Here is a 13,047-nt window from a genome sequence, read left to right on the forward strand (position 1 = left end):
TCTAAGCGATGCTCATTTGTCAGGCTGTTGTGAACATAAATAGGAGAGAGGCAGAAACCTCACGACTCCCTTCTCAGATCGCTCTGTTCCACACAAAGCGGGGCGTCCACTCTTCCCGCCAGGAGCGCCGCACATGGCGGGCGGGGAGGGGGGGGGGGCAAGCGGTCGATAAGAGCGATGCCTTCTCGCGTGACGCTGGTGGGACAGCTGTTGCGAAAACACACCACCGTCAGGGAGCCCTAAATTTAGCCTGCTTGGAAAGCATCTGAGCCCCTGTGTGTTCTAGAATATGTGGCCGAGGCAGGCAGCTGGCTCTCAGGACAGGCGATGGGGATGGGGGGGGTCAGGGGGTATTGACATTGGATGGTGCGTGCGGGTGTGTATGTTTTTGGGGTGGAGTGGGGCAAGTGTGTGTGTGTGGTTGTAAGTGTGAGGGGGCAGGGGGTGTTATTGTATGTATAGTGTGTGTCGACTTGGTGGTGGGGGGTTGGATTAGCACTAGTCTTGTGGGGATTTGGGATGTGCCGTCCAACCCCGGGCTCACATTAATGGGAACAACATCAACTCTGCTGAATATCAAAGATTTCGAAGAATCCCAGCATTAGGCCTGAGAGATGATCAGAGCTACATCCTAAACCCCATGGTATCTCTTCTGAAGGGGGGCTTCAGGGAATGACGGTTTACACAGAAATACGGAGCTGTGTAAACCGTCACTGTGTGGGGTGCCGGCGAGCTGTTCATCAGCTTCATTCTGCTTTCATCCCATGATTTGAGCCAACCGTAATCTTTCCCTCAAATCTGAACTCGGACCGTGAGTCATGTTGACAGCCGCTGGGATACGGCTCTATCTCCCCCAGGAAGCAGGTGGACTGACCGCTGACTGGAGCCCAGACCCAGGCTGCTGTCCCCAGCAGGGACAGTGGAGGAAGTCTGGAGGCTCTCACTCACCATGGGAAGCAGTTGATTCGTACCCTGTTCTTGTAAACCACGATCCCTGCCGACATCACCCCAATTAAAATCTCTGTGTTGCTTTGATCCTGGAACAGAGGAGAGAGGGAGAAGGAGGGAAAGCAGAGGAGGAGGGCGTGAGGAAGGTGGGGGGAGGGGCATGTTCCTCAATGAGGAACACTGTGGATGAGGAGTTTTAGCATGTAGCAGATCCGAGCTTGGATGGGGGCTCCGGGCGCAAACGCAACACGGAAAATCTCACACTCTCTCGCTCACGCTCACCCTTGCATAGTGCAATTCCACTCCATAGAGCTCCAGCGTCCGTGCTGTGTTCAGGTAATTAAACTCTGACTGGGCAGGAGATAGACCACTGAGGGGGGAAAGAGAGAGAGAGGATGCGTATGAGAGGGTGGTGTGTGTGTGTGTGTGTGGTGTGTGTGTGTGTGGTGTGTGTGTGTGTGTGTGTGTGTGTGTGTGTGGTGTGTGTGTGTGTGTACAACTTTTGTGAGGTACCTGTGCTGCTGGTGGTGTTTGGTGACCTCCTTGTCAAAGCCCTGGGGAGGACTGGGGATGAAGCTGAACTCTGTTAGGTAACCAGGAGCATGGTCCAGGTCATTGTAGTCCCCTAGCTCAGCTATACAACAGGGGAGAGGAGAAGAGGGGGGGGTAAGAGGGAATGGGGTGAGTGGGACAAAGAGAGACAGAGTGAGAGAGAGAGAGAGAGAGAGAGAGAGAGAGAGAGAGAGAGAGAGAGAGAGAGAGAGAGTCACACCAAAAGGTGGGACCATGGCGGGAAAGGGGTAAGGTGGAGAGAAATATCCAGTGAGTGCCGATACAGTAAAGGATGGTCATCAGTGCAGCATTCCCCCTCTGAGGGTATCGGGATTGTCCAGTCTGATACGTAAACGTAGATCACATGCACGTGCAGCATCGCACTGTTAGGCAGCAGATCCCATAATGGCAGATGGCCCGTGGTTGTATCAATGCAGTCCCAGAATAGCCTGGGAGCGAAGCGAGCATCGACGTGCCGTTAAGGAGGTCTTTGGGCTGCTAATGAAAAGAGAGAGGAGCAGTGGAGAATTCCCCCGGACGCCCAGGCTGTGATCTCCACACACCGCCGGAGCCTGCAGCACTGTGTGAAGCGGCCTCAATTCATAAAAGTGCTCCACTCAACCACTGGCTCAGGGCCGTATTGGCCAGACGATCGATCAAACTCACTTATTGACGCAATCCCAGTTTGGACGATAAATAAATAATGGAACCGCAAGCAGTCCTGTGGGCCATAATGCGGATATAAACATGTACTGGAAATCGGCAGCATAAAATACATGCATTAACTGTCCAATGAATGCATCTCAAGGTGTAATGTAATCAACATTAGAGATGAGTTAAACAAATACAATTAGCAACATAAAACAGCTTTACGGTCGCTTTCCTCAAACATTTGAGAAGGTAATGGGGGAGTTGAATTCAGAGTGGAGATCTGGACTGAGTGGGCTCGTTTATGTACATTTAGTCATTGACAGCGTGTGTAGAAATGTGATGTCAGAGGTCTGATTTAAAATCCCTTCTCTGACCGATAAGAGCAGTGAAATTCCCCATAGAAATCCTTGAATGAGTGAGACAGCTAGTGACCGAGACACATACACTCTGTCTGAAAGACAGAGGCAGAGAGAGAGGAGACTGTCTGAAAGAGAGAGAGAGAGAGAGGAGACTGTCTGAAAGAGAGAGAGAGAGAGAGAGAGAGAGAGAGAGAGAGAGAGAGAGAGAGAGAGAGAGAGAGAGAGAGAGAGAGAGAGAGAGAGAGAGAGAGAGAGAGAGAGAGAGAGAGAGAGAGAGAGAGAGAGAGAGAGAGAGAGAGAGAGAGAGAGGAGGAAGAGAGAGGAGAGAGAGAGAGAGAGAGAGAGGAGAAAGAGAGAGGAGAGAGAGAGGAGAGAGAGAGAGACAGGCAGGAGAAAACCGTGAGAAAGTGAGTGAGATATGAGAGAGAGAGAGAGAGAGAGAGAGAGAGAGAGAGCTCTTTCGGGACAAACCAATCTGTCATGAGTCATTATTCAGGTCACCCTGGTGACTGACATTGGAAGATAACATACACCACACACACACACACACACACACACACACACAGACACACACCCCAGGCTAGAGGTCATGCCATGACCATTGAAGCCTGTCTCTGGGCAAGACAAAATGGTCTCCCCCAGGAAGGCTGCGTCTGCACATCTGTGAACATGATCTATGCGGCGTCTTGGGAAGGCCACAACAGACCCGAGCTAAGCTCAACTGGACCAGGGGCTGGATGTGGAAGAGCCGCTGGCTGGCTCATGTGTTCATCCGTCTCCCAGTGTGGAGCTGAGGGCTGAGCGTGGAGCTGGCCTGGGCACTCCAAGGTGTTAGCTGAGAAATGAACTGACCTTCAGCTTTTTCACCACAACACCCTGGTGTTACCATGCCACAAGCTAAGGAATCAAACCATCACAGCAGTGTGTGGCCTGATCATCTGCCTGGCGGCCAAGGGCTCCCAGGTTCAAACCCGCTCCCCCCGTACGTGGCCTTGGAAAACAGACATCTGCCGAGTGAAGGGAGTCAGGTGGCTGAGCGGTGAGGGAATCGGGCTAGTAATCCGAAGGTTGCCAGTTCGATTCCCGGTCATGCAAACTGATGTTGTGTCCTTGGGCAAGGCACTTCACCCTACTTGCCTCGGGGGAATGTCCCTGTACTTACTGTAAGTCGCTCTGGATAAGAGCGTCTGCTAAATGACTAAACGTAAATGAATCCGTTATTATTATTATTACTTACATTGAACAGCATAAGAGGCCAGGAGGGCAGCAGTGTTGTGCGGACAGGGCAGTCTGTGGAACACACACAATTTATTCAGCTGGAACAATCTAGAAATCCTTACAACTCCAAACAGCTGCAGCTATAGCATCTTGGAAAGAGCGGCTCTAAGCAGAAAATTCTACGACAATAACGGTTGGAACGGGAGTTCAAATGGATTTTGTGTTCCAGTGGCTTTGAAATGGAATGGAACAGGTGTGTAATATCAATAGTAGGTGTAGCGTGTCAACAGCGAGTCGGCTCACCTTCCAGTCAGTATGTCCTGTTTGATCTGGAGGAAATACTGGTACCTGGGAGGACAAACGATTAACGTAAACACCATGGCGTGTTCTCTGCACATCCTAGACCCACACTAAACATTCCGACTTTCTCCCCGAGTCATTCCACTTTGACTGCAGCAGGTATCTTGCAGGTGGCGAGTAGCTGCTTAACGCGAGTGTGCGACAGCAAAAGGAGGTGCTTCGGCACATCCGATCCTCTATAGCTTAAGATTTACAAAGTGGTTCTCCACTCGCTATGGCTGGCTGGCCAGGGCCATGCCTGAGTGGCTGGATTGAATAAGAAATAGCGGGGCATCTATTTAGTGGTGGAAACTTGTGTTAATCCACCATGCACTCCTGCCATTCACCGCCTTGAGCCACACCGTGTAAGACGGGCATGGCCATAAAGAGTCACTATCTCCATGATAAAGGAGCAGATTATTTTTATCACCCCCCCCCCCGAAATAATATTAAGATACACACGTACCTGCATTGCAAGGGCAAGGATTAACTGAAGGTGTTAAACTGACATGTTTACGAGAGCTTCTGCATGATAGTGTGGCAGTAGGAGGACATGCAGCCAAGGTCCCCTGGCTGATCCTAGTCGTAGACTGCCTAGTAGCAAGCCATTAAAATCCCCCTAAGGCCTGCGACAAGCTCAGGCCATTCCAGTTCATTAAGAGCATTAGCACAGCTCAGGTCCTGTGCGGTGTAACGGCCTAACACTGCTAACTGTGGTGGATGACCTCACCAGGGCCCATCCAGGCCAGGCTCACCTCGTGTACTCTTCCTGAAGTTTGTTAGGGTCCGTCACAAAGAACTTGACTCGGAAACTTAGATTATGCGGTGATCCCCCTGGAAAAAAAAGATGTCGAGATGACAAATTTAGCCTCCTTGAATGCTCTTGCAGACCACTGTAAGGGTTATTCTTCCAAATGATCTGCCAACGACACAATGATAAATGCAGCAATCAAAACCATAGCAAATCACACGAGGATTCTCCAGCTAGACTAAACTGTTGTTGCCATGCTGGAGGAATTCCACCTACTTTTTAACTGCTTCCTGATGGGCTTGTTAGGATCCAGCCACCTCTGTAAAAGATTGATGAGCAGAAGCTCAATGAAACGATAACAGTTCCTCAGCAACACTACTGCTGCTGCTCAATTATTCATCTGGCAGGCTGGGTGGCCACAGAGAGGGGAAAGCAGGGGCATGTTCATCCGAAGCTACCAACATAATCACAGACCACTCACACAAAACACACACGGCGATGACTGCATGCCGGGACTTCATTCCGTGTCCGTTCTAAGTCCTCTCAAAACAACTGTCATTTCTGGGTGGTAAACAGTCGAGCTAGGCGAAGGTGATGGCGAGACACGACAGACGCGGGGGGGGGGGGGGGGAGTTAGCGACGGACGTCACCGCCGCTCCCGTCTCGAGGGGTCACGCTGCGTCTCTCCGGCCGAGAGACCTCCCCCCCCCCCCCCCCCCCCCATCTGACCTGCGACCCGCGCGCACTCACCGGGCTGTCGGAGGAGTCATGTGCCAGATGCAGGCCGAAGTAGTCCCTCTCGGTCAGCTCCAGGTGCCTGAACACGGCGTCCAGCAGCGCCTGGCCGTGCTCGTGCTTCTGCGAGGACACAACGGGGGAGAGCAGAAAGGGACAGAGGGATTATTTGCGTTTACGGGACGGTTTGTTTTGCACTTCTGGACGGGACTGGGACAGTGAGGAAACAAGTTAGTCTCGAGCCCTGTGCCCAACGCTGTCTAGCTGCCATTGGTCTCACGAGAATAGGACCAACACCTCTCCCCCCACTGCCCAGCACTACCCTCTATCGCCTGTGTGTGTGTGTGTTTCCAACTGGGAGACAGTCAGTGTTGACATGGTGGTCCTCAGGGAGGGCTGTGGTGGGGGGGGGGGGGGGGGGGGGGGGGGTCGTGTCAGAGCTCGGAGGCGGGCAGCCATCCGTCTGGCAGCTCAGAGCTGCTGTCAAACATGTGCTGACAGTGTGGGGAAACAAAGCCGCCCTCCCCCTTGCCCTGTCACTTGGGTTTAACCCTGCGGCAGGAAGACAGGCCATCCGCCTGGCGTGGAGGCCCACGATTAGAGCTTCTCTGCTGGGCATGTGAGACTGGGAGCTGGGAGTCTGGTTCTCTAATACTGCATCTACACACTACACACGCCATTTTTAACACTAAAAGACTAAGTTACCGGGCAAAATAACCGGAGAGAGCCCAGCAGTAACCTAGTTAGCCAATCAGACAGCTCTTTTCTCCACCTATTCAGCCAATTAGATCGCTTTCTTCAGGGCATTGTTCTGCGGCTTACTGCTACTGCTCCATTACTGATGGAGCAGTAGCCTGCTCTAGATGTCAGAAGTGCTTATTCATGTTTTACTATAGAGGGACCATTAAACCAAATAAATAAAATTGAATGCTACACATTTTTTGCCACTATCTGTATCCACTAAAGAATAAATTAGAAACCTTGGGGGATGGAAAGGGGAAGTGGTTGAGCTGTGTAAAGTCCCGTTCAGATGACTCAAAAGTCCCCAGACAAAGAAGCTGATTTGCATGGAACAGTCACATTTCGCTTTTCAAAATAGATCTTTGGAAAACGTCTTAGAAAATAATTGACCTTCACTTTTTCGAGTGGCTAAACCCTCGTCTCTGGGAGACCCGTGTGAACGCCAGGGGAGATAGCGAGTGTTATGACCATGACAAGATAAGAGGTGTTGTGGTCTCCAGCATGAAGAGGAATCTAGCAATCATGTCTGAGGGAGGAAAAAGAGGAAGTACCCATTTCCCCAGTCCAAGACCTCTAACCTTATAATTCCTCATCTATTCATAGAGGGTTCTAAGTGTGCGCGCGCGCGCGTCTGTGTGTGTGTGTGCTATTTGAAGTGTCTTGGCTGTCTGAAGTGGCTTGTCTGACTGGATGTGGTAGGACTGTGGCGGCGGGGGTGCACTCTCAGGAAGCAGTCTCAAGAGACAGACGTGCAAATGCTGCCACGGCAAGACCAAAGAGCCATGCATTATTTAAATGTGGGCTGGGGCACACACACACACACACACACAGGCCCCGAGCTGTCTACGGCTTGTCTTAGAACCCACCAGAGTGACATCAAACAGTACTAGGAACTGTCCCCTCAGCCTGGGTGGAGCTACCCTGCTGCTCTCTGTCTGGGGTTAGCAGGGCGAGCTAGATTAACGCTGTGACCCCCCCCCCCCCCATCCCCCAACAACCAGCGCTCTGACATCACAGCTCTGGGAGTTGGGAGGGAGAACAACTGAACGAGTAAACAAGAGTGAGAGAGAGTGAGAGAGAGAGGAAGACGAGAGAGAAACAGAGAAGAATGATTGGTCTGGGTGAAACAAACAGTCTTTGTGTTGATCTTCATCAATCCCCCACCTCTGTAAGTGGGCTGGAAAGAGAAATCTTGAGAGTGGAGAGACAGAGAGCGAGAGAGAGAGAGCGAGACAAGATCGTCACTTTGGGCTTATTCTCCCTCACATAGACATTCAAGTCTAACCCCATACAATTTTGTTCTAACACAGGGAGCTAGATTGCCTCCCACTGCTGGAGGGGAAAGGGGGCTATTGAATGTGTATGTGTGTGTGTGTGCACGCTCGCGCATGCGGAGGAGAGGAGGAATGACGAAAATGCAGCGAAACATGAGGCAGCTTGTCCAGAAATTAGCAGCCCTCCACAGCTCCACAAGGTTTCCGTTTCTGTCTCTCTCTGGTCCCCTGGGAGTGGAGGTTAAGGCAGGGGCGAGGGCAGGGGCAGGGGCGAGGGCAGGGGCGAGGGCAGGGGCGAGGGCAGGGGCGAGGGCGAGGGCAGGGGCGAGGGCAGGGGCGAGGGCAGGGGCGAGGGCAGGGGCGAGGGCAGGGGCGAGGGAAGGGGCGAGGGAAGGGGCGAGGGCAGCGGCGAGGGCAGCGGCGAGGGCAGGGGCGAGGGCAGGGGCGAGGGACAAGCACCGTGCCCGTGCCCCCCCCCCCCCCTCTTTTGTTCTGTGCCTTCCCCAGTCAGCAGCGCAGGCAGGCATGGTAGACTACTACTGCAAGGCCTGGCCAAGTGAGGATCAATTGAACTCTTGTTCTGTCAGAGCCGCCTTTCCAGGAACTGCATAGGACAAATCGATGTGTGACCGAGGAGGAAATTGGAGGGAAGTTGATGTTAATTCATGTAATTGATTCACAGCGGTGTCACAAGCTCCTAATAGGTCCATACTGTACTGTAGCCAAGGCAACCCTGGAAGCAGATGGTTATTACATCAAACAGTGCGTGTGTGTGTGTGTGTGTGCGTGTGGTGGTGGTGAGGGGGGGGGGGGGGGGGGTCACCATATTCTTTGACAATTCTCTGAAAGCTTACATAATCCGCAAAAGACAGAGCGTTTGATGCCGACCCTCTTCTGATCCGTCTCCACCCAGACATGGGACGGCGTGGGCATCGCTGACACGCTCGACTGAGCCGTCTCTACAACGCCTTGTACATGAAGGCCTGTCCGCTTCATGCAGTCACAGGACAAGTGCAGACAAACCACTGTTGTCGTGTGGCACAAAGTTCTCTCTGTGGCAGCGTGGCGGGCTTCATCAAGTCATGTAGCGGTCCCTTCCTCCAGCTCCCAGAGAAAACATGGATGTTGCAATCACTGGAACACTGATTTACTGTCCCTGACTGGCACCCGGCTCTGCTCCAGTGTGTGTTGACTTCATTTGAGACCGAGCTAGATAGACGAGGCAAGAGCGTTTGTGTGTGCTCCTAGAAGCAGTGTACGAGTATGTACTTGACTGTGCAGCAACCTTTGGGAGGCTCCTCTGAACACTGGAATGTCAGGCATTTCGCCGTAAGAGGAGGGCCTCAAGCCCCCCACCTCTCTCTCTCTCTCTCTCTCTCTTTCAGACAGTCTCCTCTCTCTCTCCCTCACACACATACCTTCCCTCCTCACCCCCACAAGATGTGATGGGGAACGAGGGACAAGTCAAAGTAGGATACAGCACTGTGGTCACATGGAGATGTTTCTTAAACACGTGGATAGACTAGTGCCCCCTTCCCCTGCCGCACACCCCTAGTTTGAACAGACACACCTCCCTGTTGGAGAGACGCATGAAGGGCATCAGAGGAGGGCATCACGAGGACTTACGCTAACTTTGAAGGCTTGGACGGTGTTGTCCAGGAGGAGAATGTTGCAGACCACCTCGGTGTGCTGCCTGTCGCGTGCCAGTTCCGACGCCCGGACATTGTAGGATCTGCCAGCAGGCAACCGGAAGCGTGCGGTCATCACGGTCCAACCAGGGTCTGGAACACAACCACACACACACACAGGGATGTCAGGCAGTAGACACATAATTAACTGCATTAATATGAAACATTACTGTTTGTTTGTACCTTACTATGAGACTTTGTCTCAGTGGGATAAAGTGATTCTGAAGGACAAGGTCACTACAGTACTGGGGAAAAAAAGATTCCTACGCGAGGTTAGATTCTCCCAGTAACCCTCGGGCTTACAGGTTTGGACATGCCAACACAGACAACCTGCAAGTTCCTGAGGACTGTCGATGCTGGTAGCACCTGCACTAAGCTGAAACGTTTGACAGATCACAGAATACTGACAACAAATGATGTTGTCTACCCTCCAGAGGGAGGGCATCAAAATACATTTTGATGCCTCTGAAATCGAAGCATAGTTATCGGCTGAGTGAACCAGCATTCAGTGAAGTCAGCAACAACGGAGGCTGGGAACTTTTCATTTCCGAACCGCCGGTTCTGAGTGGGTGAGCCTTGGCTCCGCCTGCATATCAGAGCTGAAACCCCAGTGAGCATGCTCCGTCAGGCACAGGAGGACGGCTCCAAGTCCCCAGAGAGACCTTTCCGGAACCGTGAATCCATTATTGCTTCCGCTACAGTCAGCAGAGCTTACAAACACTGCGACGGGCTGTACACATGCGTGTAAGCATGCGTGTGTGTGTGTGTGTGTGTATGCGTGTGTGTGGTCAGGCCTCATGACCCCAGTGCTTCCCTTCACCGGTGGGCTCGTCCGGTCCTCTAGGTTATTACAAACACAGACTGGCCAACAGCCTTCCTGTCTCCAGTGTCTCCCCTCCTTACCCCCTTTCTAAATCAGAGAGCAGCCGTCAACCCAAGATCTATGTAGCCTCCGCACAACAGAGACACAACTTTGAATTGAATTGGGAGCATGATAATCTATGAACAAAGACTGCATTAAGCACCTCTGGCCCATAACAGTCAGTCTAGTGTGCACGGGCATGGGATTTCATTTCCTTCAATTCAAGCATGCCAATGCATCTTTCATGCCACTAAGTAGGGTCACTATGTAGGCTATAAATTTGCCGAGCTGAATCATTTCCAATTATTAATTGTCTCTGAACCAAAGACAGGGCCTGATGCCCACCATGTGGAGACCCATGTCTGACCACAACTAAATGTATAAACGGCTTGATTTAAGAACAGCACAGAGATAAGAGGATATTACTGAAACCCAAAAGGAATTGTAGTGTCTTTACTACGTGCACTATTAGTCCAGAACTGGAACACAGAGATACGAGTATGTGGATCCCAGCCAGGCGGAGAGGCACAGACAGCTGGTGAGCTTTGAAAGGCATCTTTTAAACGTGGTAGCAGGTTTGTCTTCAGATCCTCAGCATTCGCTGGAGGCACTTAATTGGCTACGACAGCCAAACCAAAAGCACTGAATCACTCAACACACCCTGCTACAAGATGGGAATCGACAAACACACACACATTGTCATGTGACAATTATTTCAGACCGAGAAGCTAGTCTGAGACAACTAAGGGACGGTGGCTATCCCTAGCCTAGTTCCAAACGGGTAAGAAAGATAGCAGTGTACTAGCTTCACGGTAGAATCTAGGCCAGCCCAGTGAATAGGAGCACAGAGGAACAGGACAGAGGCCTAAACCTGTTTCTTGTCCGAGGAGGGGGGGGTCGTTTAGGGAATGTGGGTAGCATTTGAACTTTGACCTCCTTTCGGGGCAGCCGGACGTCACCCATTGTGGGGCCTGCTTAGTAGTAAAACCATACGGTGCCTTAAGACTACGGGTAATATATCACAGTCTTCACGATATGAAACTGACCCCCTCCAAAAAGCTCCTCTCTTGGCATCTTGTCAACCAGTCAGCGAAACAGTCTGTACTAAGAGGAACCGAGTATGTGACACCAGCAGACTACCAAAGAATAATGGACACGCAGACTACTAAGACTAACACTACTGGAATAACAGCCATAAAAAAAAGTATTGTGGTTCATAAAATTACTCATATATGAGCGGTCACTCTAAACTAGGTGTTAATGTGTTCCTGCTCAAGGCTCTATTACTTGAATCTTGTCTCCACGTACAAAGGCATCACGCGTTACGAAACATTTTGCTGGGGAAACAAAAATATCTCAGCTGGCATCTGCAAGAGGACACCAGTGACAGTGCCCGCAGAGGAATCTTCCGAGTTAGAACTGAATCCCGTCATCAAAACAGAACAACATGGGGCGGGGGTGGGGCAATAGGTTACAAGGATTCCATCTGTGGTAAGAACAGTTTGTTCTAGTCAGTCATCACGGTTCAGACCTTCAAAAGTATCCATTGTTTGATTAAAAAGCTAATCCTTTATTCAGCTTAGCGCAATTTGAGCTTTTACAATTGAACGTACTGAATAAACGCTTCCAAGAGTTCAGTCAATCACTTGGGGGACTGGGATGAGACTGGCTCACAGCAACCTACAGCTCCAGTTACCCTCCTCACATTAGCACACATCTACACTAATCAGAGACCACCAGTTATTTAGCTGACAGTCTCAGAGGCCTCTTTCTTCTTCAGACCCTCTCGCTCTCTCTCTCGCGCTCTCTCTCTCTCTCTCACACACACACACACACACACACACCATCCTCCCACTCTGGGTAAATGTTTTGTGTGTGTTTGCCGTCCGCTTGCTTTCAACCCCAACTCAAGCTGTCACAACAGAACAGGCCATTATGCAAATGACAACCATCAGCTCGACTGAGAGACCATTCAATCTTTCTCACAGCCATTCACACCGAGTCGCAGAGTAAGGTGGCGGTGGGGGTGGGAGATGGAGGTGCAGTTTCTTTCCAATGGTCCAAACAGAGATGAGAGCCCCTTGCTCTCTCTCTATGTCTCTCTCTCTCTCTCTCTCTCTCTCTCTCTCTCTCTCTCTCGAAAAAGGATCAGCCGTAAGTCTAAGTTGAACGTATTCCCAGAGCACAGCCTGTGTTGAAAGGTCAGCTGGCTGAGCGGGTATAGGCCATGATGCTGTGTTGGGCCATCCTCTCTGTGTCGCCGCGGCAAGCTGTCACTCCTGACCTGACCTTTCTGGGGCCTGCTGCTTCCTGTGGCTGAGCTGCCAAATGAATGCACACAGGTTTGTCACTTTTCTTCCTCTTGGCCAAAACAACTCTTGACTCTCACTGTCACTGCCCCGCCCCCCCCCCCCCCCCCTCCCGCTTCATTTCCACTGGCTCAAAGTGAGCATTGGCTGTGTTGGTTTTAAGACCAGAGTGTTTTGCTGGTGCAGAAATGTGCTTTACTGTCCCTTCCATGTCCCAAACCAGACTGAACTGAAAGCACACTGTGCAACCATCCAGCTTCTGTGTGAATTTGGAAGATGTTAAAATGTACCAAGCATATCTAAAGGTGTCCATACGTCGAAGTGGACGGTAGAAAGAGTGAGAGAGAAAGATCTGAGCTTGACACAAAGTCGATTTAAAAGCCATGCCCTCTTGATATTTGAGGTGATATTTAAGACGGAGACATCCCATGGTCTTACAGAGGTTGTGGACTGGTCAATTACCTCTGGGACCTTTGCTTAATTGTCAGTAAGACAGGGACATATGTCCATGGCCCTATACCCATCTGTAGTCATGACCCCTTTGAGCCTGTGTTTCTGTAAGGATCCGACGTTGAGACTGTGACTCTCGTAACCTCTAAACCCTACAGTGGCTCTTGGCC

The 13,047-nt window shown here is 51.2% G+C and overlaps 1 protein-coding gene across 3 annotated transcripts in view; it reads right to left on the bottom strand.

The window, feature by feature from the left end:
* Window positions 1–13,047, bottom strand: part of ptpn4a (protein tyrosine phosphatase non-receptor type 4a) — a 33,829-nt gene that overhangs the window by 12,276 nt on the left and 8,506 nt on the right. For all 3 annotated transcript variants that reach the window (XM_067255161.1, XM_067255156.1, XM_067255155.1), the window contains exons 2-10: window positions 9,195–9,349; window positions 5,569–5,676; window positions 5,095–5,137; window positions 4,823–4,901; window positions 4,032–4,076; window positions 3,748–3,800; window positions 1,462–1,582; window positions 1,231–1,318; window positions 949–1,037 (exon numbers count right to left, since the gene is read on the bottom strand). In XM_067255161.1, the coding sequence (XP_067111262.1) occupies window positions 949–1,037; window positions 1,231–1,318; window positions 1,462–1,582; window positions 3,748–3,800; window positions 4,032–4,076; window positions 4,823–4,901; window positions 5,095–5,137; window positions 5,569–5,676; window positions 9,195–9,332 (764 nt within the window). In that variant the 5' untranslated portion in view covers window positions 9,333–9,349. The remainder of the gene's footprint in view (window positions 1–948; window positions 1,038–1,230; window positions 1,319–1,461; window positions 1,583–3,747; window positions 3,801–4,031; window positions 4,077–4,822; window positions 4,902–5,094; window positions 5,138–5,568; window positions 5,677–9,194; window positions 9,350–13,047) is intronic.

Source organism: Osmerus mordax, chromosome 2 (genome assembly GCF_038355195.1).
Source record: "Osmerus mordax isolate fOsmMor3 chromosome 2, fOsmMor3.pri, whole genome shotgun sequence".
Classification (NCBI taxonomy): Eukaryota; Metazoa; Chordata; class Actinopteri; order Osmeriformes; family Osmeridae; genus Osmerus; species Osmerus mordax.